Below are 22,896 nucleotides of genomic sequence, written 5' to 3'. Positions count from 1 at the left end.
TGTACACCAAATTGATTATTGATTCATGATTCTTTGATTGATTATGTCATGTATTCTCCGAGTAGTATTTGCATTTTAGCCGCAGTGCATTAGAGCATCTCTAGTAGATACCTCATTCGATACGAAAAATAGACGTCAGTTTGTGGCACTGGGCTGAAAAATATCAATCGCGATAAGCTTTACCCGACGCTAGTGATGGAAGAGCGAGGACGGTGGGGCGTGATTGATTTGCGCTAATGTTTGTAGTCGTTCGATTCCTAACTATAAATACCTATTTATAATTTTTGTTATGTTTTAGGCTGTCTGTTGTTGATGATTTGTAATAGATTTTTGAAAAAATCCAGGCAGGCAAGAGTGGTCGACTCGGATCTGAAGGAACCTGGCCCGACTAGGCGGTGGAGCATATGCATGTTGCCTCCTTGAATGCCAGGATTGGGAGAGGTGCCCTGCCCGCCTTGCACTGCCATGTGCACTGCTGATTGCTGGCTAGTCCGGCCGGAGTGGGCAGGGCAGGCACAGCTCCCGCCATGATATGGATCAATGGATGCGTCCCCATCAACGCCGAGCCTACCGTGCGTGGCGCCGTTGCAACCGGGTATGCCGTATTGATGCGTACGTGTGTTCCGAAAGGAGAAGGTATTCTCCTCGCTGCTCGATCACATGCCTAAACCGTGACCTCTCTCTTTCTCGGTTCGGTGTCCAGTCCTTCTGAACTGTAACGGATCATGCGTGCGCGCAAGCTGAGTAGATGCTAGATAGATATGGACGCGTTTGGTTGGCTGGACCAAAAACCTGCATGCATGCGCCAACGAGATGGAAGGCATTGCACGTTGCGAACGGGCCATGGACCACTTTTGGCGGGTCGTTTGATAGCCCGTGCGACCTTTCGCGTGCCGGAGAAGGAACCCATGCCCCATCGTTTGGTTGCCCGTTTCTAGCCCATCTTGCACGCAGGAAAACGGAAATCTGATGTTTGGTTCCTCAAATCATAACTCCATATCCTTACCACAATTCAAATAGGGTGACATTACCATGCCATGGCATCTTACATACGATCAGAGACCACTCAGAAGAACAAGATCCTGACGATCAACACTATGACGAAGGCGATGATGAAATCTTTCACCTGGCTGGGACGTACCTCCGGCGGTGCTCCTTGTAGAGCATGTACTTCCTCTGGCGGCAGCTGTGCTAATGACACTACCTCATCGATGGCATGATCTTCCTGCAGCTCCTCTTCCAGGAAGCTGAGGTACTCTTGTTGTGTCTCCTCCAATGTTGCATATCCTCGGTAGCTGTTGTTGGAGTAGCCATTGACCTGATCTTGACAGATTCTCCATGAGCTGTAGATTCCTCGAACCCGCCCGCGAAACACCACGTACCACTAGCATGGCAAAAGAAGAAGTTAGCAATCATAACAATGAAGCAATCCAGAAATGAGCAATAGAACAAGACAAGTGTTGACTGCAAATATGAAACTAACAGGGGCATGCATATCATTCCAAAAGTCATTCAGAAGTTCATCCTACACTACTGTGGTGTCGTCCTACCACCACAACAAAAGTGGGTGTCTCATCCTAACACCGCAAAGTTCACCATCACCTGAGGGGTTAGTATATACCACCTCATCATACTTACAAAAGGGGGTCAAATGTTTTTCATCCTAGCTACTGCTAGAATATACATCATCATCATCATCATCATCATCATCACCATATCCATGCATGCAACCCTGATCCACCCCCTCAAGGGCACCACTACACCTTACCGTGGTACTTGCCAAGGTAGTTCCTCAGCCAGAGGACGCGGTGTGGCTCAATCATGCCGATGAAGCTGGATCCCTGGGCCTTGTGGTCGACGAGGTGGCTGAGGGCGACCATGAGATGATCTTCGGTGAAGCCAAGCATGTCCATGACCGCATTGTACAGGTCAGGGTGCATGTCCGTGGGCTTGTTCGCCCTGATGGCCTGTGCGACCTCCTTCATAGCAACAGTCATATTGGTGAAGGCCACCAGCTCGTCGTCCGCGAAGGCACCTCTCTTCCTCTTGCCGGAGGTCGGCTTCTCAGGCGCGTCGGCGGGCTTGTCAGCATCGAGGTTGACCATGTCAGACTCCTGGGTGTCAGCATCCTCAGGTGCAGGAGGTGGTGCAGGAGAGCCCAGGGGCTCACTGGATCCCATGGCATACTTGCCGGTGGCGAGAGGCCGAAGGAGAAGATGGTGTGCATCTCGTCGTAGTTGGCGATGGGCACATTCAGGAACTCTGCATCCTTTGGGTGATCCTACGATACGAAGGGACAAACATGTTAGTTCTGCTCATGAATGGTCAAGAAAGTTAGTGAGGAGGACTGAGTTAGTGAGGTGCTCACCGCGACGTGCCCGCAGTAGTGCTCACCCTTAAAGACGATGCATTTGGTGTCCTCGCACCACTGAGCACCGCTTAGATCGCGGAGCTTTCTAATGGTGAGCCACCTCTGCCTCCACTTCCTCAGGTGGTTGTACACCTGAGTGGATCAGACGGTCACACCACAGTGGTCAGCTAGGCCCTTCGCCACAGTATTGAGATGGACTTCCTTGAAGCCTTTGTGAGTTCTCACTCCGCTCTGGATCAAGCCGCACATCTTCTCCAACACGAAGCTGGACATGAATGGAAGCCATTTCATGGTGGCATTCTTTTCCTGCCCGGTCTTCAAGGCCCTCTCCACTTCCTTGCGGTTCTTGTTCTTCTTAGAGGTGGCCAGCCTAGCCGCCACCTCTGCCGCTACCTGAGCCACCAGGTCAGACACCGGCAGAGGGGTGACCTTGGACTCAAACGTGGGCTGCGAATCGGGAACTTGGGAAGGGATCTGAGAGTCCCCAACGCAGACAAGCGCCTGGTTAAACTCATCGCAGAAAGTGTCCTACACACATCGTAGTACAACCTAAATCAGATAAGCAGTTCATTGCAACTGTGAATAGCACAAACCATACCAACAATCATCCTACATCAGAGAAGCAGTTCATTGCAACGGTGAATAGCACAAACCCTTGCAAGATCATGGCAGGTGAGCACATTTTGGACTAACCCCTGCTACTAGAACAAACCCTAGGAAAGATCATGGCAGTAGCATACGGAAATGGCGAATCCTAGTTAGATCATGATAGCTCACTACAATCCGAACTAACCCCTGCTACAAGACCAAACCCTAGGCAAGATCTAACAACTCATAACCTAGATCTAAGCATCACCGTGGTACGGGGATAAGGGATAGCTTACAGTCATGGCCAGAGGCGAAGATGAGCTGGACCAGGAGGTAGCCCATATGTAGTCACTGCCGCCACCGCCGCTGCAACCGTCGCTGACCGGAGATGCGTGTGCCTCTTACCTGCTTGCCGATGGGAGGAGGAGCTCGAAATTTGGGGGGACAGTGGAGGAGGGGGTAGATATAGGCCATGGCGAGCGGCGGGAGGTGACAGAATCCTTCCCGCCCCCCTTTTCGCTTTTCGTCGATGCGCGCCGCGGCTCCAGCCATCTCCATTCTCGTCTCCACCCGTGCGCCGAAGATTCCACTTTGCATCAGCAGACGTGGAGATTTTCCTGCACCGTTGGACACTGTCGAACCGGGCGTTCCTCCAGGGCCTGGCCCGACACTGCTTTGAGAAGTGGTTCCTGCAACAACGCGGCTCGGCCCAGGCAACCAAACGGGCCGAAAATTGCTGGCCCGATGCGAGACAAGGGGGATGCGAGCAACCAAATGCACCCTATGTGTTGGGTGACATGACGATGTACCCTACCTACTCGTGCAAATAATTTCTTTCAAACAAGGCAAAAGCTTTCCCTATCTATTTGATTAAGAAGGGAAAGACTTGAACCCTCTGCACCCCCGGTGCGGCGGTGCACCGGGCCACACTAGGTTGCCCGGTGCCGAAGGCATTGATAGTGGCGACAATGGATCTCCTCGGCCCGTCATAGAGACGCAATGTAGGCTCCTGCTCTAGCCATCTCCAGCGGCGGCCAGAGTGCCTGAGTGGGCTGGCAGCGTGGAGCAGGCGGGTCCAGCCCAGTCCTAGATGGGCTCAGACAGGCCGCGACATGCACATCTACATCTCAACGAACCCAACAATGGAAACCGACAGTGCTCCTGGGCTAGGCCTAGTGCATTAGGAAGCCGGGGGCATTGGCCCCGAGCATGGTGGTGGTTGCCTCCTCCTCCGTCGGAGGTGGTCGGCCGGTTGGTTGTGGGCTAGTGGAGAATCCCATGATCCCACATCTAGTCCCACCAGCGAGTTGAGAAGGCGCAGCTACCAGTGAGCTCTGACTTAGGTCATGGCGAACGATGGCGGAATATTCCCATTGTTAGTTGTTACCTTGTTGAAGCCACCACTGTTGTAGTACACATCTACTCACTCGGGCTGCTCCAAGGGAAACCCTAGATTTTCCGAATCGGACAATAGCGACGCTCTCGGCATCGATCTCCCTCATGAGGGCATTGTTTATGGAGCAGCTATCGGATGGTGGATGTAAGAGGTGGAGTGTTATGCATCTACTGCATCGACGATGGCGAGTTTTGTCAGCATGGTGTAGCGGGGCCTCCATATGATGGACTTGCACAGGGTGGGGGCTATAAGTTTTCTTCTGTGGTGGAAGCGATGCATTGTCTCACACCGGTTACATGTTTATATAGTCAGCCAAGTAGGCCATATTGGTAACTCACAATTACAGGGATTGACTAAATCAGGGCGATTGACTAGATCGGAATATGCTTTATACTCCTAGCATATTCTGTTACATATATGTAAATATATAATCCTAACATTCCCCTTTAATTTAAACTCCTCTAAATTGCCTCCCTTTCTGGTGCTTTCCCTATCTCTCCTCTCTTCCCTCCCACAATCACAATGGAAGTATCATGGATGCAGATGATGTGAATGTTGTGGACTGGAGTTGTTGATGTGTCGTTGTAAACATAGTCGTGATGTTGATGTCGAGGTAGCCGGTGATGTATCTGTGGTCGAGGTAGACATGGTCGATGTAATACTCGTCATAGTCGGTGTAGCCGTAATCGTAGTGTTTTTTTACAGAGCTGCATTCGTGGAAGAGACACCTTGCGGATGTCAGAGGGTGCATTCCGCCGGGGGGGGGGGGGGGGGGGTGGGGTGTGTTTTGCAGATGTAAGAGGACACGGTCGTAGGTGACACCACCAGTTTTGCCAAGACTAGGGGAACCCACTGAGCCTACAACGGTTTTTCCACAACCGTGTGCACGGTTGTAGTGTCGATGTAGTTGCTCTACGTCAGACGCGGTCGATGCCGTGTCGCCTTGCAGTAGTACTGTCAGAGGGCGTGTGTCTATCCTAGTGGACGATGTAGTGGCGGTGGTGTTGACGAGGTGATTTTGTTGGTGAAGACCATGTTGATGTAGACTTTGTCAATGGCGTGTCGGCGACGTTTGGAGCAGCATGCACATCGGCGATGATATGTCGCTTGAAGACGTCCCTTGTGGCGAAGATGATGTCGACGATGTGATGTGCTCGGCGAAGATCTTGACTCGTGGCCCAATGTATTCTTCCAACTTATGTCGTGTTTCGGCTCGTTGTAGCTCGGCTTGATGCAACCCAAATGTTGGAGATGAAAATGTTTTATTTGTGGCTAAATGGATCTAATTAAATATGGGAAAAAACTAATGCACCAATCCAATCTTTGATCGAGACGGGGTGCCCCCAAGGAGAAGAGATTCATCTCCTCGGGGGCAGCACGCAATGCGGAAGTGTGAGAAACCTAGGATCGGCGGCGCGAGTCAAACCGCTGTGATAACATGTAAGTTTTCTTTTGTGGTGGAAGCGATGCATTGTCTCGCACCGGTTACATGTTTATATAGTCAACCGATTAGGCCATATTTAGTAACACACAATTACATGAATTGACTAAATCAGGAGGATTGACTAGATCAAAATATGTTTTATACTCCTAGCATATTTCGTTACATATATGGAAAGATATAATCTTAACAGGGGCATTGTCTGGTATCATGGTGACATGACATCATGGTGGCATCGATGGCAACCTAGCAGGGTCTATGTGGATCTCTTCCCTGAAGATGGATCAACGGTTGATGGTGATGATGACTTCGGTAACGTGTGCATGAGGCACTTTCTAAGAGCAGATGAGCGCTCCTGTTTTTGCTTACTAGGTGTCTCAGGGTATGTGATTTTTCCGGATCCTCATTGATAGGGATTTTCTTGTTTCATGGTATAACACACTGTTGGCATGATCTTCTCTCACTGTTGTGTTGGTAGGTGTTGCATCGTGGCTTCAAAATTTTAATGTACTGATCTTTGTCAGATCTTAATAAAGAAGGCCGAATCTATCCATCCTGGGCCGATAGTTGAAAAAATGAAGTGAAAAAGTTTAAGCTACAAACGAGCTTGCATTTTCAGTGACAAGTCCGGCCCTAGTTGAAAGGGAAATAGCACCTGCAGCTGAGAGAGATACATGCTGCCGTGATATCCAAATGCATATACATCGTTCAAGATCTTAGAGCATCTCCACTCGTCTCCCCGACGAGGCCCCCGAACGACGTTTTTTCCATCCGGACGGCGTAATTCGGTCCAGTCGCGCCCCCGGTTCCTCGTTTTCGTCCGGATTTGGGCCTAAATTCATCCGGCGATCCCACGCCATCCCCGCCCCCCCGGGGAGCGCTCGGGGAGTCCGGACGAAACGAAAGCGCGGGAAATACCGAGGAAACTTCCCGCGCGTCTGGTGGCCCCAACTTGTCGGCGAGAGAAACCGATCGTCGTCCTCATCGCATCGTCTTCCGCGCGTTGTAAAAGCCTGCCGCCGGTCTGCATTCGCCGGCCACGCGGCGAGTTAATGTCGTCGTCTTCCGCGCACGCATCGTCTTCCGCGCGCAGTAAAGGCTGCCGCCGGTCAGCTCGCCGCGGACGCGTCGCATTCCACGCGGCATTAATCCCCAGCGCCAGCCGCACCTATATACGCCGCTCCACTCGCCGCGAGGCGTACCCCGTGCTCCACTCTCCCTCCACTCTCCCTCTACTCTCCCGATGGCGTTCTACGACGACGACGGCGCAGCCAACAACGGCTTCCCCCGCCGGTCGCTCCATGCGTGGGAGGGGCACCTCCTCCACCAGGCGGGGTACCCCTGCCCGCCGGACACGAGGCCTCCCGGCGGCGGGTGGCGGCTCAGTGCTGGCGGCGTACCAATCCCGCCGCCGCCTCGGGGCCACGCCCTCGACGTCGCCATCGAGGAGGCGCGGATGACCATGACGGACGAGGAGCGCGCCGACCCGCGCCACCACCCCGACAACTACACGCGGTGGAACTCCTACTTCCTCCAGCGGTGGGAGCGGGAGCTGGCGGCCTACGACGGCCCGCCGCCTCCGCCTCCGCGCAACAACGCCGCGGGCCGCCGACGCTGGTGGAGCGCGCCGAATAGGACGCTGGAGAACGTCCTCGCGCACATCGAGGGCGGCAACTTCCCGGTGCTGACGATGCCCCCTCCATCGAGGGCATCGGCCAGCCGCCGCCGGGGAAACGTCTGGCAGCCACGGCGCATGGATGCCAGCTCGTCGTCTTCCGGATCGGCGACGAGGTCATCCTTGGCGCCGGTGAAGAAGGAGGCGACGTCGCCTTCGACGCCGGCGCGCGTCAAGAAGGAGCCGGCGTCTCCGCCGTCGACCAGAGGGCGCAGCAGCGGCGCCCTCGTCATCCGCGACCAACCCTCGCAGCCTGGGCGGAAGAGGAAGGCGGCGAAGAAGGAGGACGCCGCGGCCGCCAACAGGCTCGCCGAGGAGGAGGCGAAGCGGGCGGAGGACGCTGCCGTGGCGAAGGCGATTGCCAGGTCGCTCAACGACCTGGTGCCCGCCGACAACGTCCTCCCCGAGGACGCCGCCCTGGCGTGGTCGAGGCGCGACTGGGAGCGCGAGGAGGCGGAGCAGCAGCGGCGGCTGCCGGACCTGGCCGCCGCACGCCAACTCGCCGCCCGCGCCGCTCCAACCGCCGCCGACGACGTCGCGCGCTACCGCCGTCCTGCGACACCTCCATCCGGCGTCGTTGTCCCCTTCGTCGACCTCGAGTCCTCGGACGACGAATGGTACAAGCCATCCCCGGGGTGGGGAGACGCCGGCCAGGGCAGCAGCCGCCAGGCCGCGCAGCCGAAGGTCGAGGACGACGGCTCCGATGACGACGGCGGCGACTACACGGTGTTCTACCGCCATTTCGGCATGTAGGACGCCGTGTTTTAAAATTAGCATTTGAATTCCCCTAGCCAAATTCGAAATATAGTCGAATTCGGCCTCTATGTATGAATTCCGCCCGTTTTTAGTCTAAATATCATTAAATTTAGTCTATATTCGCCCGAATTTAGCCGAAGTTTATCAAGTTTCCGTTTTTCAAACTTGCATCGTCGTTTTCGCCTGGGCACGCGGCTGGGAAACTACTCCTCCCCACGCCAAATCTTCCTCCAATCCGGACGAAAATTTCGCCGGATTTGGGTGTGGAGAGCGCCAATGAGTGGGGATGCTCTTACGTCGAGATCACCTGGTCACGTTCATCAATGAATCAATGAATGATTAGTGCTTTCAGATGGATACAGGGAAAAGAAAGCTGGAAAAAGAAGGATTGGGACACTCAGACAGCAGCAGACTGGTGATATTATTGCAAAACCAAGACATGACAGTGGAACGATCTTGCAGACCACTGCCAGCTCTGATCATCAAGTCCCAAATTTCCTGGCGCACTGGCAATTTTTAGGAGAATGAGCCTGGCTGGTGAGGTGAGGTGGTCGACGACGCTACGTTTTCACCAACCGAGCAATCTGGTATAGGGAAGGGAATGGCCCAAGTAACTTCTTTACCATGCAATGTAATAGCCAAAAAAAAACATGATAAATGCAAAGAATATTATGTCACACGAACAGAAAAGTGTAGAGAGTAGTAAGAACTCTTTCTTTTTAGATGAGAAGAACTCTGAAAGAGAGTGAAACTATAAGCTGCAACGGAACACAAGATAAATCGCTACTGAAAAGGAAGCTGTTTTCTGAGGCCATCAGTCCATAGCATCTGGATTAAACAAGAGGCATGATATAGAGAGTGCAATCAGGGGCTTTCATTTACCCATCGACATAGCAAAGCCGCCATTAAAAATCGGCCAGCGACAGAGGGAGCAACACCTATCAATCAATAAGACTAATGGATATGTTAATCGAAATCGAGGAACTCCATCCTTTTTCTCATTGTGCCTTTCAGATCTCTTGCTTCCTTTTCTGCTTTCTCAGCCTGGGACAAAGGAAAAATAGGAAAATAGCATCAGTCGTAGTTGCAAGGTGTATGAAGGAGTCAGCATGATCCTCCGTTTCAGCATACCGGAAAATTTACAAGATACAAGACACATCAGAGCAAGAGTCTATCATAACTCTTCTTTATTCATATATTTTTGATCATAAAACCAGTTGTTAGATAGATGGCTGTATAATAATGCAATTTTGCTCTATTTGTAGGGTAACTAAATAGTTCCAACCAATGCAGTTCGATCTCAAGGATAAGTTCAAGTTGGGAGCTTGTAAAGAAGCTAGCTTCTCTTGTTTATTGTTCAAGTACATTAGTCTAGATCGCTTGCTCATACATGAGAGTGTTCAGGACAATGCACAAAGAGGTAAGGCTAATAAAATCTTTCTCAAGGAAAAAATATCACAATTTTCCATGTGAAATTTTTTCCTTGGGAAAGATTTTATTAGCCTTATGGAAACAAAAGAGCTAGATTGTGCATCAAAACATGGTCCTTGCAACTTTAGTCACAAATCAGAAGGAAAAAAAACTAGAGCTTCAAACACGATTCTATCAAGTAAAGTGTGTTACCGTTCTTATTTCAGCCTCCGAAACACAGGTCATGTGACTAGGGAGTTCATCCTTCTCAAGATCCTGCTCAATGCAATACCAGATCTATAGCATGAGTATGGGAAAATGGGTTGACCATGGTCATTTTATAGTGTAACAGCGATAATTACCAATTCTCCGATTAATACAACATTCTCTCCCCGGATCACATATAGTCCAAGAGGGACATCACAATATAGTTCGCCTACAATTACTCGTTCACAAGCACCCTGAAGAACAACATTCGCTGCAAAGTAAAACATTAAACGATGATCTTATGGCAGAAAAATATGTGAAAAAATGTGGATCTAAAACGTACCGAACTGATCAAATGAGCAGAGGGTGCCAAGCAGCTTTCTTCCATCTCGTAGTAGGACAATAAGTTTCTCTAGAAAAAAGAAGATGCACAAAGTGTCACTACATAGCATTGCCAAACAAACAGGGTATGCTTCTGATGTGAAGCTAGTTATGCAAGCGAAAGATACATGCTGCGGAACGATTAGGTGTAGGTGTTCCTGTTTGTGTTCTACTCATCTTCAGTCTGTGCTACTGTCTACAATTATTTGGCCAACACCAATAATTCTAGTTCAATGATGCTACAAAGCCAATCAATCAGGTATACCTTCAAATACTTCACTAGTACAGTTTAGCTACAGTGATGACTTATCCAAATATACAATGTAACAACAGTAATATGTAGTTCTGTGGCATGTGCCTCTACAAGTTACATATTCAACGCAATGTACTGACCTAACTATAAAGCAATCATAATGTTCATGAAAAATACTTTATATAGAAAGATGCACGAGTATAAATTGCCATCAGCACACCGTCTTAGATACCGTTCTACTGCCAAGCACAGGTCAAAACACCTAAAATCACAAGGCATCTATAAATACTCAAAGCCATCAAACAATTCAAAAAATCTCAGATGGACTAGTTCATCTATGCTGACATACCAAAGTTGAAACCCTTAGCGACCAATACCATCAAATGGAAGGCTCAAAGGACAAGCTTTATAACTCTAATGCAACATAACTACAACTAACTAGCACGACTAGCATATACTTTATATTAAAGATTGTGAAAGTACATAATCAACAGTATAATCTCTCATAGCACGACTAGCAATGAAGTTATGAATTCCAGTTTTTACAATAAGACGACTAGTGGCACCTAGAAATCAAGAAAGGCACCAAATTTTCCACACATTGTGAGCAGTAACAGAAGTGGTCGACTTGTGTTGATTGATGAGATTCTGTTAAAAACTTAAAATCCCACTATTCTTTTTTATTTATAATACGTTTTAGTCCTAATACCCCCAACCTAATATGAAACTCATTACGTCATATTTAAATCTCTAGGCAGCTAGGAGAAATCTGTCATCTTATGTTCAGACCCCCCCTCACGAATTAATCATAAACAACATTTCCTGAGCTGAGCTGCCCTACCCAACCAACTGAGTCAACCACATTTAAATGCCATACAATAATCTGCACACAAGTGTTTCATGGCTCCATCAATAACCAAAATCTACACAAGTTGGGTCCAATTAATCGTACCTTTTTATGCTTAGCGTTACCTACATTTGAACAAAGGCCTTACATAGCACCAGAATCATAATGAAAGCTATGGGGCCTTACTGCCTACTGGTATTGATACATGTGCTTCAAGTAACCCATCCATCATCGGACTATCCAAGCTCTATTTTGACAGCCGTAAGCGGTTCCGTGCAATATGTTTAGCAATAACACAATGCATTCTACTCCGAAGTCTGAAGTCTAGCAGAGTAACCCTCTGCCCAAAGCTTCCACCTTTCGATAAAACCATATGAGATTTGCGCACATTTGTATCGATTTGGGGCTAAACACAAATAGAAAGGATGATGCTTGCACCTAGCCCATCGTTAGCCTGCATAGGCCGTCAATAGCGCCTCATCCTAGCCTAGATTCTTGACACAAAACCGAATAGCTCTTGGCAAGGACAGCCCATAAAACTAAATATCAGCCCGAAATTCTCGTACTGACTAAGCCATCGATGTCTACACAGGCCGAGGCCGGAACCTAAGCAATCGGATCCAAGATCCCCATAAAAATCAAGCCCTGGCGCAACAACCCGCCAGCATCGGGGAAAGTAATGGAGACAAAAGAAAGCATCTGAAAGCTGAATCTCACTGTCCAAGAAGCCGGCTAGGGAGGTGGAGAGGAGGATCTCGTCGGGCCCGGCCCAAGACATCGCGCGGAACCCCCAAATCCGGCGCTAGAAACAGCGGCAGGCGGCTCTAAATCGGCCGCGGCTGCGATTGAAGCTCTGCGGTTCGCCGGCAGCGGATTTGATTCTAGGGTTGGAGCGAGTGGTGGATCGAAGCGGGGGGAAGTAAAGGCCCCGGTAATTGAAGTGTTTGGAGTGAGGTTGACGCCGGGAGGAAGAAGGAAAAAAGAAAAAAAAAAGTCGATTTTGATAAGGGGACGTGACGTGGCGCTGACCTGTGGGGTCGAGGACTTGTGGGAACCGACCACCGTGGCTGGCTCATCAGTTGTGTTATTACTTGTGTACACGGTACTTGGCACTTCATGTTCGATTGTCTTGACACGCTCAAAACATCTTTTATTTTATTTAATTTGATACACCAGTGAAATAATCTTGAAAGATCATGTCAAAACTTGAAAGTTTTAATTTACAAAATATATATTCAGCATTAGTCTTGTTTGAAAGATCATGTCAATTTATTAAAGATAATGGTGAAAACTTGCTTGTACAACCTGTCATTTGAAGTAAAATCCATGATCCAAATAGAAACTTAACTCCTTTATCCTATCAACCAAGTGGTGTAATATGATTTTATTTTCAATGGAACACAAAATTAGCTCTTTTACACCGCTGTATAGTACACTTCTATACAATAGCCATAATCTGTAAATCGTGTGTGAGAAAAATAACCAAATAATGCTACAGTATTGACAAATTTCTTGTATATTGCATTGCTTTAATTAGGTATCTTGTACTATCCTTTGAAAAAAAAAATAGAAATCTTATGCAAACAAGTTTATCGCACTACTCACACGAAATGTATGAGATCATGCAGTGAAGCACACGTCTAATCAACCGAAAATTGTACGTGTACACAAGTCTGTTACGAACAACTACAAACACATGAAAGTGGGAGGGGAGCCCCATTTTGGCTCACAATAATTTCATTTCTATGTATTTGTTGTTTCTTTCATTATGCTCACTGTATTGTTTTCATTCGGAATTTGTAGGATTACAACTTATAGATACGTTTTCAGTTCATTCTCTTTGGATGGAAGAGATGAGACCACTAAATTCTTATAACTAATTCCCTATAATTCAATTTCAGTAGTAAATTTAGACCTCACTGAAAGTTATTTATGTGGCTTGCATACACCTTCTTACGGCTTATGTTCCTGCATAAATCATATAGGTCACCTAAAGGGATATACTTGCTAGTTCTTGTTTCTTATATTTTGTGATATAATTTGTGCTTTAAGAAACCATGAAATTCTAATTTTATGTTTACCCTTTCAGGCTTTTTAAAAATCATGTGTTCCAAAAGAGCTTGTTGTAAGTGTAGCCCTTGTCGATGTATGCATGACATTTCACATATTTAAGCTAATCATATTGAACGTACTTCTAATGCAATTCGTTAACAACTGAATCGGATGAAAGACATACCAAGTGAAAGATCACTTTATGTTTCTCGATGTTTCACATACATGTTGATTATCTCCGTTTATGTGTTAGGGAGGATTTAATTGTCGATAATTTCATAACAATCAAATGATCTTTTCTCAAAATTGCTACAACAAATCCATCCATATATTATTGTCGATAATTCGTCTGGTCTATTTTCTTTTAAAGAAATTCTTCTGTTAACATTTGTTGTGCTAAAATCTAACTTGATGAATTGTTGCAATGTCTCGCGTTACTAACCTTAGAGCGGTCTAAATGAACTTTAGAGCGAAAAGATCGTAGCCGACTAGAAATGCACGCTTCTATGTACATGAGGGTGTGGTTGGCTGGTGTTTAGCTAAGGTGTCAAACATTGATCGAGCCTTTCGGGATGCCCTCACAGATGACTTCCCGTTCATATGCAAAAATATTATGTTGGCTCTGGAAGCACATCGACAACACACCCTCGACTCGTGTTGGTGGAAGAAGGCGGGATGTTCCCCGAAGACAGGGTTGTACTCCTTTTTACTAGGGTTCTCAATAATTCTTAGACTTTTTTTTTTTGAAATACAATAATTCTTGTTTGATGAAGATCTTGTAAATAAATTTTAAGATAGAAAATATGCTCAAAGTTCCTGAAAGTGTGCTAAAAGTGAACACCAATGTTTTCCTATCATTCCCCATCCAATCCACAATAAACCCCTCCCTCCAAATCCAAAAATCCATCCATCCTTCTGCTGTGTGCCGCGCCGCGCGGCACCGCCACCCTCGCCGCCTCTCCGGTCTCCACCGCCGCGCCGCGCCGCGCCGCGCCTATTTAACTACCTCACTCGCTCCCCTGAACGAGCCAGTCCAACTGCAAGCTCAGCCATGCACGCCAACGCGCCCCACACCCTCGGCCTCCACGTCCCCCCACCCGCGTTCCCCCGCCGCCGCGAGCGCCTGCGGCGGCGCTCCGCCGCTGCCGTCCGCGCCGCGGGGGCCACCTCGGCGGCGCCGCAGAGGGAGACGGACCCCAGGAAGCGGGTGGTGATCACGGGGATGGGGCTGGCGTCGGTGTTCGGGAACGAAGTGGACGCCTTCTACGACCGGCTCCTGGCCGGGGAGAGCGGGGTGGGGACTATCGACCGCTTCGACCCCGGAAGCTTCCCCACGAGGTTCGCGGGGCAGATACGGGGGTTCTCGTCGGAGGGGTACATCGACGGCAAGAACGATCGCAGGCTCGACGACTGCATCCGCTACTGCATCCTCAGCGGCAAGAAGGCGCTCGAGAACGCCGGGCTCGCCACTGGCTCCGACGCCCACGGCAAGGTGTGTGAGTGAGAAACTGATTGGCGTTTTACTCTAGCGGCAAGCTATAGATGATTTCTGAAGAAATGTAGCTAATGTTACAGGTGTGCGGCTGTAAATCAATAATACTATGAAGCCCTTTGTCTGAACTCTGAATATGTTAGGATGTATGACATGGACTGAAAAAATTGCATTCGATTACACGGCGTCAGTATTGAGTACTGAATGTACTTGAAGTCTTGAACTGATACTGCCCCTCAAGAAACTTGAATACTGAAATCAAAACGCCCAAACAGTGGTAACATCAGTACAGCATTGGTGGCCAATAGAAATAACTGTCTAATTGGATTTAGTTTGAGAACAAGAATGACTTCTTTTTGGACAGTTTTACCCCATAGATTTGTGAGAAATGGCTAGAAGAAAATACACTTTATCTTATTGCTTGTGAAATTATCTCATGTATAATATTTTCCAAAAAGAAAGTATTTTAGTGTTGAAGCTTCTAGCACTGGGTCTGTCCTTTTTAGTTGTTTGAGAATGAAATAGACCGAGCAGGATAGAATTCCGTTTCTTACTTAAACTGTGACATCACAGATTTTGTATCACTTGAACTGCTTGGCCTATAAGCTCCTAGATGATTACATACGCTCTGCCGCAATATCTATGTGAGCTTGTGTGAGATTGACGTCAATCATCTCCTCTTGACACCATAGCAATTTGTAATCATAACAACTGTTGACTGCAAAAAACAGATCGTTATTTAGAGGTAAATTGTCAATTTATTTGATGTTCCCTTATGTGATTGGTTAAGTTGGTTGTTTCTTCTGCCCATATAGGCTCTCAATAGGTGGCGACCATCCTTTCCATACTGCTGCAAATTCTAAAACTTCGCTAGATTTCTGTTGTTATTTTTTTTCGTCTTGTGAAATGTCTCCTTCACTAATGACTTTGTTGTTAACAGCTTGATGTTGGGAAGGCTGGTGTTCTTGTGGGGACTGGCATGGGTGGCCTAACAGCATTCTCCGATGCTATTCAGAACCTTACTGAGAAGGGATACAAAAGGATTTCACCTTTCTTTATCCCATATTCTATTACTAACATGGGTTCAGCTTTGCTTGCTATGGATGTTGGTTTCATGGGTCCCAACTACTCGATCTCAACTGCATGTGCAACCTCTAACTTCTGCTTTTATGCCGCTGCGAACCATATTCGTCGTGGTGACGCTGATATTATCGTTGCTGGTGGAACTGAAGCTGCTATCCTTCCAATCGGTCTTGGAGGTTTTGTAGCCTGTAGAGCATTATCACAAAGGAATGATGATCCAGCAACTGCATCTAGGCCATGGGATACAGGGCGGGATGGCTTTGTTATGGGTGAAGGTGCTGGTGTACTGGTATGTGTTGTTTATAACAAAATGAAAATCATGTTTTTTGAATATTGATATGTGTGCAGAATTATTTTGCTCATTTGCATTTGCTTGTGTTGCTTCATGTTGCTACTTCATTTCCAGCAGGCCAGCATGATTTTTTTTTCTTCAAATTTTACCACCATGATTTTGTTTAACATTGTTAATTTTAGTAACATGTCTGGCTTAAATAGTAAAGCTCTTGTCCAAGAATAGGTTATGGAGAGCCTGGAGCACGCAATGAAGCGTGGTGCACCAATAGTTGCTGAGTACTTGGGAGGCGCGGTGAACTGTGATGCCTACCACTTGACTGATCCCAGATCAGATGGAATGGGTGTATCATCCTGTATTACGAAGAGCCTCCAAGATGCAGGTGTTGCACCAGAGGAGGTATCTCTGCTCCATGCCCCAACCAAAATTTTACCCCATCATGCGGTACCTGTTGGCAAGATCCTCTTTGTTATGTGCAATATTTTTTGACGAGAAACATTATGTGCAATATGATACTGGTATTGGGCGCGTTTGGAAAGACAATAAGGTTACATTAGACTATTAGAGAACTAATTTATTGTCTATAAATTAAAATATGTGTTCTACTGCTTACCTGCAGTCTTAGGTTCAATTCATGTTACGTTCTTATGTGTTTTACTGCTTACCTGCAGTCTTAGGTTCAATTCATGTTACGTTCTTAATGCAGATTAGCATGCATGACCTTTTTTTTTTGTATTTTCAGGTGAACTACATCAACGCACATGCAACTTCCACACTTGCTGGTGACTTGGCTGAAGTGAGAGCCATCAAGCAAGTCTTCAAAAATACTTCTGAGATCAAGATCAATTCAACAAAGGTTCGCTTACTTCCATATGATGTATCATTTCTAGTTGCTCCCTTATCTGATATTATTTCCTTCTTCGCCAGTCTATGATAGGCCATTGCCTGGGTGCAGCTGGTGGATTAGAAGCCATTGCCACTATCAAGTCCATAACTACTGGATGGGTCCATCCTACCATTAACCAATTTGTAAGTAGCCATTATCCTATGTATCTATTAGTAATATTCTGTGTCAGGATGTTGGAAGACGAGCTGAGCTCATTCTACAAATTTCCTGGTTTTTTGGTTGTCACACATACTGTCAGTTTGTCATGTTTGAGTCATATATCTCTTGCAGAACCCAGAGCCCGAAGTTAATTTTGATACAGTAGCCAACGAAAAGAAGCAGCATGAAGTGAATGTGGGTGAGTTCCTCCATCCCTGAACAACGCCTTGCCCCAGCCCCCCTCTCTTTTGAAAGAGGCTCATCATGCACGATAGCCCAATGTTCGAGCTCGAATAGCACACATGGAATTTACCATTGCTTCTCAAGTGTGGACAATTATCTTCTCTAGTATCTCTATCTTAAAAATGTTTGCTGTCTCTTAAATGCAGCCATTTCTAACTCATTTGGATTTGGAGGGCACAATTCAGTGGTAGTATTCGCGCCATTCAAGCTGTGATTCGTCTTCGCTTCAGAGAAAATAGAATCTGCAACGTCGTCTTCCGGAGGATAATCTAACGAGGAGAGGAGAGTGGCGTAATTAGATGTAGCCTGCTTCATTTTAACGGCTTTGTTCATCCTCATGAAACAAGTTTTGATGATCGATTGAGTGGTACTGCCGTAACATGGAGTATATGATAATTCTTTCGGGTGTTCCTCGTGTGTACCATGTTGTAAGAACTCTGGAATAGTGTAAAGAATCCCTCGGAAATTTGGTACATAGTTCCCCTGTCTATTCGTCCCCTTCCCTTGTAACACGACACAATTCTGTAAAAGTCAGACACAATTTTAGTGTAATTGAAGTGTTGGTATAGACTTTTTTTTGTAGCGACAATCACTCAAATATTACTGTAAACAAACTAGAAGGAGGCCCCGCGCGTTGCAACGGAAATCTCTATGAACTGCTGTTTTTAGGCAACAAAGTTTCATCAATTGATCCGCAAATTTACAATGTACTATTTACACAAATAATTATATGTATCTTTTAGTCAAGCTCAGGCATTACCCATTGGAAGATTCAAGAAATGCGGACACTGAAAATATTATTAAATATGTGACATGCCTTGCTATGGAGCAAATGTATTTCACACATAACAAATTTTAGGGAGTGTGAGAAGCATAAACATCATATGTCTTTAATATAAATTAAACAAAACATAGACAATAACAACACTATTGAATTTGGTCATTTCATACATTCCAAATCTACTTGACATTGAAAAAAAAGTGAAAGTTCACATGCATACTTGTAGATTTCTCGTAATAGAGGAGAGCCTGAGGCGGTGAAGCCGTGGCCTATGCAGGGGAGACACTGTGGGATGCGGTGGCGAGGTCAAAGCCCGAGAAGAGAGAAGAGATAGGCGGGTTTTTTTTTGAACAAGGGACCCCAGAGTAGCTTTCATTCAACACGTGGCGAGTACATTTTACACAGAAGTCCTTTTACAACACTCGCGCGGAGAAACCAATAATTTGAAGAAAGGACCTCCAAATTAACAAGAAACAACCTGGAGCAAAATAAGAAAACGCAATCAGGCCCCTAGGCGCCGCCGCCACCAGTCGCCGGCGATCTCAAGACGTTTCCGTCGAGATTCGGTACCGCAATGCCCAACATCACACTTCCGGCGAAGCTAAGCATCCACCGGCCACCTCTCCTCCTCCGGGGACGGACCACTTGGCGGTAAAGAGGTGTTGAGCTCCGGCGAACGAAGCAGAGGAGGGTCTCTGTCATGGAGGTAGCATTGGAGAGGATAAAACGGTGGAACGGTCTCGTCTGGTTCAGTGATTTTTATTTTTACTGTTTATTGTAGGTGAGCCCATGGTCAATGGCCAGGACTTACATCAGGCTTAAAACATTAATTGTAGGTGAGCTGGTGCTCAATGGCCAGGACTTTGATCAGGCTTAAAGCATTTAGTTAATAAGAGCACATCCACAACATACTGGCTGTTGTGGAGGGGCACAGACCTCTGGCGCTGGTTGTTGTGGCACAACCTGCTTTTCTTTGTTTGCCGTCGACCCTGAGGTGGTGTTGAGCCTAATTAGGGTCTTCGGCCATAGCAGTAGCCAACCCTTGAGTTCGCTCGCCTTCAGCTCGCTATCAACGTTATCGGGTTGATTACGAGGATACAAATCCTAGCAGCCCGGTAACGCCCAATCCACTTCAACCCGGTAACAGTCAGCGGGAATATCTCTTGTGTGGTACTTCTTATCCATAGGCCTCTCCACAGCGGACGTCCCCTGCTCCTCCTCCGCTCGACGGCTCCATCTCAGCAGCGGCGTTCTCCTCCTCTCGATGGCAGCGTTCTCAGGGGCGGCTCGGGGGGCTCGGACGCGGCGGCGCGGGGGCTAGGGTTCGGGTGGGAGTGAAACTGGCCAGGCGGGGGAGGAAAGGAAGAGAAGAAACGGCTAAGTCCCAGGATCCCAGGTTTTACCCCTGGCGCACCAGGGCCCTGGTGCGACGGCAGTAACCTGGGTGCGGCTATACCTGGAACTTGTCCAAATCCCACCCCTGGCCATTTAATTCCTTTTCTTTTTTCTTTTCTTTTTTTCTTTATTTATTTTCTTTTTCTTTTATATTTCTTTTCTTTTCCGCCCTTTTCTATTTTATTTTATTTTATTTTATTTTATTTTATTTTCTTATCTTTTCAAGATAATAACAAAGCAATATGAGTTATGTATTACAAAAATATGAGTTATACATAAAATATATTGACCAACACAATATGAGTTATACATAAAATATTGACCAACACAATACGAGTTATGTATTACAAAAAAATATGAGTTATACATTGCAATTAAAGCTTTACATCATCGAGAAGAGTGTTTCACTTTCTTCTTGCTTTTTTTGCTCGTCGTTGAATAATTTAGCCTCGTGTCGTGACTTCTTCTTTTGAGGGGTCGACCTGACCTAGGTAGCGTGGTCCTGCTTCTTCTTGTGGTGTATGTTGCATCTTCGTTACCGGATTCTTCCATCATTGGATCTCCAACCTGGTCTTCGAAGTCTTCCTCGTTGGCGACTCCATCCATTCTGACGATGGTCCTCTTGCCTCTCCTCACGACAACACGGCTAGGTCTAGATGGGTCGGTTATGAAGAAGCATTGAAATACATGTTTAGCCAATACCCATGGCTCATTTTGTGCGGTGGCGTTCGTGGACTTTGATTTTTTGGTTTCGGGTAGAAACATGGTGGTGAAATACCGGTCTTCTTTTGTGATGCTCTAAGCCCATCTGATATAGAACATCGGCACCTTCTCCCCAGCATAGCTAAGCTCCTAGATTTCCTCGATCCTTCCATAGTATCTAGTCTTTACGTCACCCGTATAGGATTCCATCATTACCGCTGAGTTCTGGTAATCGTTGTTCTTGTCTTTTTCCTCCGTGTAGAACGTGTATCCACTGATATTGTATGCTTCGTAAGTCATGATGTTGGGCGCGGGGCCATGTGACAAGGCCAATACTAGTTTATCATCGTCACAAATTCATTGGTGGGGGATTAGCATCAATGTGGTCTTTGAACCAGCGTGCAAAAGAGGAGTTGGGCTCTCTGAATATTTCTTCTTCTGTCATCGGCTTGCCACTATTCACTATCCTGATTTTGTGCTCTGTCAACAAAGGATCGATCAATTCAGTGTGTTGTAGAGCTACTAAGTTAGCCCTGTCAAAGTCGGAAGTCCGACCAGAGATGTGCTCGTGCAATTCTCTCCTTCCATTTTTGTGGCTTACTCCCTCAAACCTACGGAGGTGCTTGTTTCCGGGCAAACCAACAGGGTCCTCGACATCTAGATAGTTTGTGCATAAAGAATTGCACTCTTCGGTGAGCTAGCCCTAGACGATGCTTCCATCCGGATGCGACCTATTACGAGTGTATCCTTTAATGACCCCATTCATTCTTTCAAACGGCATCATGTTGTGTAGAAATGTTGGCCCAAGATTGGTCATATCATCCATGATATGGACCAACATATGGACCAACAGATGGACCATCACGTCAATGAATGCATGAGGGAAGTACATCTCAAGCTCAGATAGGGTCACCACGATCTCTTCCTGCAGCCTTCCGAGTTTGACAGTCACGAGACTTCATGCCGCTGAAGTTCCGTTTCTTGGGGTCCATGTGTCTGCTTATTAGCCCTGAGTAACCCAAGGGCACTCTGACTCCTAGAAGGCAATTGAAAAATAGATCGAGCTCATCCGGACTAAAAGTGAAGAAGGAGGGGGAGGCAGTAATAGTCTTGCTGCTTAACTCTTTTGCGCTTCTGACCGTCGTCCGTCTCCTCCTCCGGATGTCCATCTTGGGTGGCGGGATCTGAAGCTCTTCTCTGATGCCCAAAACTTTCAGGCCGTGTCTTGCTTTCGGCCCATCTTTGGTCCGGTCCGGCATGTTGAGAAGAGTGCCAAGCAAGCTCTCACACACCTTCTTTGTGATGTGCATGGCATCAAGGTAGTGAGGTGTATCGAGAATTTTCCAGTACAACAAGTCCCAAAACATGGACCTCCTTTTCCATACACCCATGAGCAGCGTTGTTGCCTTTTTCTTCTTCTCTCTGGGCTTTTGATGAATCTTTCCCGGCACAGGGCACTGTTTCCAACCTTTTAATAATGTATCGATATCTTCACCACTCTTCTAACATGGAGGTCCTTGGGGATCATTTGTACCATCGAACATATCTTCACGCTTTATCCACGGATCAGTGATGTCTACGCACGCTTCTATTCTTGTAGACAGTGTTGGGCCTCCAAGTGCAGAGGTTTGTAGAACAGCAGCAAGTTTCCCTTAAGTGAGCCACCCAAGGTTTATTGAACTCAGGGAGGTAGAGGTCCAAGATATCCCTCGCAAACAACCCTGCAATTAAGATACAAGAAGTCTCTTGTATCCCCAACATACCCAATACACTTGTCAGGTGTATAGGTGCACTAGTTCGGCGAAGAGGTAGTGAAATACAAGTAATATGGATGATTGTAAGTGGTAATTGCAATCTGAAATAAAAATGGCAGCAAGAAAACATGTAGCAAAACTGGTTGTAAATGGTGTTTCAATGCTCAGAAACAAGGACTAGGGATCTTAATTTCACTAGTGGACACTCTCAATAATGATATCATAATTGAATACATAAACATCATCTCTTCACTATGCTACTCTGAACCACTCTCCGGTTGGATAACGAACACCAATTCACCGCGTAGGGCTGCAAAAGCACTCCTTAAAGTTCACGTTCCAAACCTAGGGACACCCCACTCTGTCACTTTGAGCATCCAAGATAGTACTAATAAACACAACAATTGCATAGAGACATCCAACTCAAGTTATAACTCGTGATAAGTATTTCTGTAATCTTTAGCATAAGAGACACACACGGTGCGCACACTATCACCTCCACACCGTGGGGCAAGGTGTCTCTAGAGATCACAATAATAAAACCAGTTGAGTAGCATAATAGATGAAGAGTAACATCTACTTATTCAACTAGATTACAAAGCTCATGATCACATAAATATTACACCATGGGAGAGAGAGATAGACCACATAGCTACCGGTAAAGCCCTCAGCCCCGGGGGAGAACTACTCCCTCCTCATCATTGGAGTCACCAACAACGATGAAGATGGCGG

The 22,896-nt window shown here is 46.9% G+C and overlaps 2 protein-coding genes across 2 annotated transcripts; one reads left to right on the top strand and one right to left on the bottom strand.

Moving 5' to 3' along the window:
• Positions 1 to 8,993: 8,993 nt before the first annotated feature.
• Positions 8,994 to 12,302, bottom strand: LOC127335001 (sm-like protein LSM1B). The gene is made up of 5 exons (XM_051361575.1): positions 12,043 to 12,302; positions 10,188 to 10,256; positions 10,000 to 10,115; positions 9,851 to 9,913; positions 8,994 to 9,271 (listed from the first exon to the last, which is right to left on the bottom strand). Exons 1-5 carry the CDS (start codon positions 12,101 to 12,103, stop codon positions 9,194 to 9,196), a joined length of 387 nt encoding a protein of 128 aa, XP_051217535.1. The 5' UTR covers positions 12,104 to 12,302; the 3' UTR covers positions 8,994 to 9,193.
• A 1,945-nt stretch (positions 12,303 to 14,247) lies between these two features.
• LOC127335000 (3-oxoacyl-[acyl-carrier-protein] synthase I, chloroplastic) lies at positions 14,248 to 18,114 on the top strand. Its single transcript, XM_051361573.2, has 7 exons — positions 14,248 to 14,869; positions 15,810 to 16,241; positions 16,470 to 16,643; positions 16,987 to 17,100; positions 17,172 to 17,273; positions 17,422 to 17,488; positions 17,679 to 18,114. Exons 1-7 carry the CDS (start codon positions 14,429 to 14,431, stop codon positions 17,744 to 17,746), a joined length of 1,398 nt encoding a protein of 465 aa, XP_051217533.1. The 5' UTR covers positions 14,248 to 14,428; the 3' UTR covers positions 17,747 to 18,114.
• Positions 18,115 to 22,896: the final 4,782 nt, after the last annotated feature.

The sequence above is a fragment of the Lolium perenne genome, chromosome 2, assembly GCF_019359855.2.
Source record: "Lolium perenne isolate Kyuss_39 chromosome 2, Kyuss_2.0, whole genome shotgun sequence".
Taxonomy (NCBI): Eukaryota; Viridiplantae; Streptophyta; class Magnoliopsida; order Poales; family Poaceae; genus Lolium; species Lolium perenne.
Note: the sequence above shows the minus strand (reverse complement) of the source record. Positions and strands in the feature narration are given on the sequence as shown.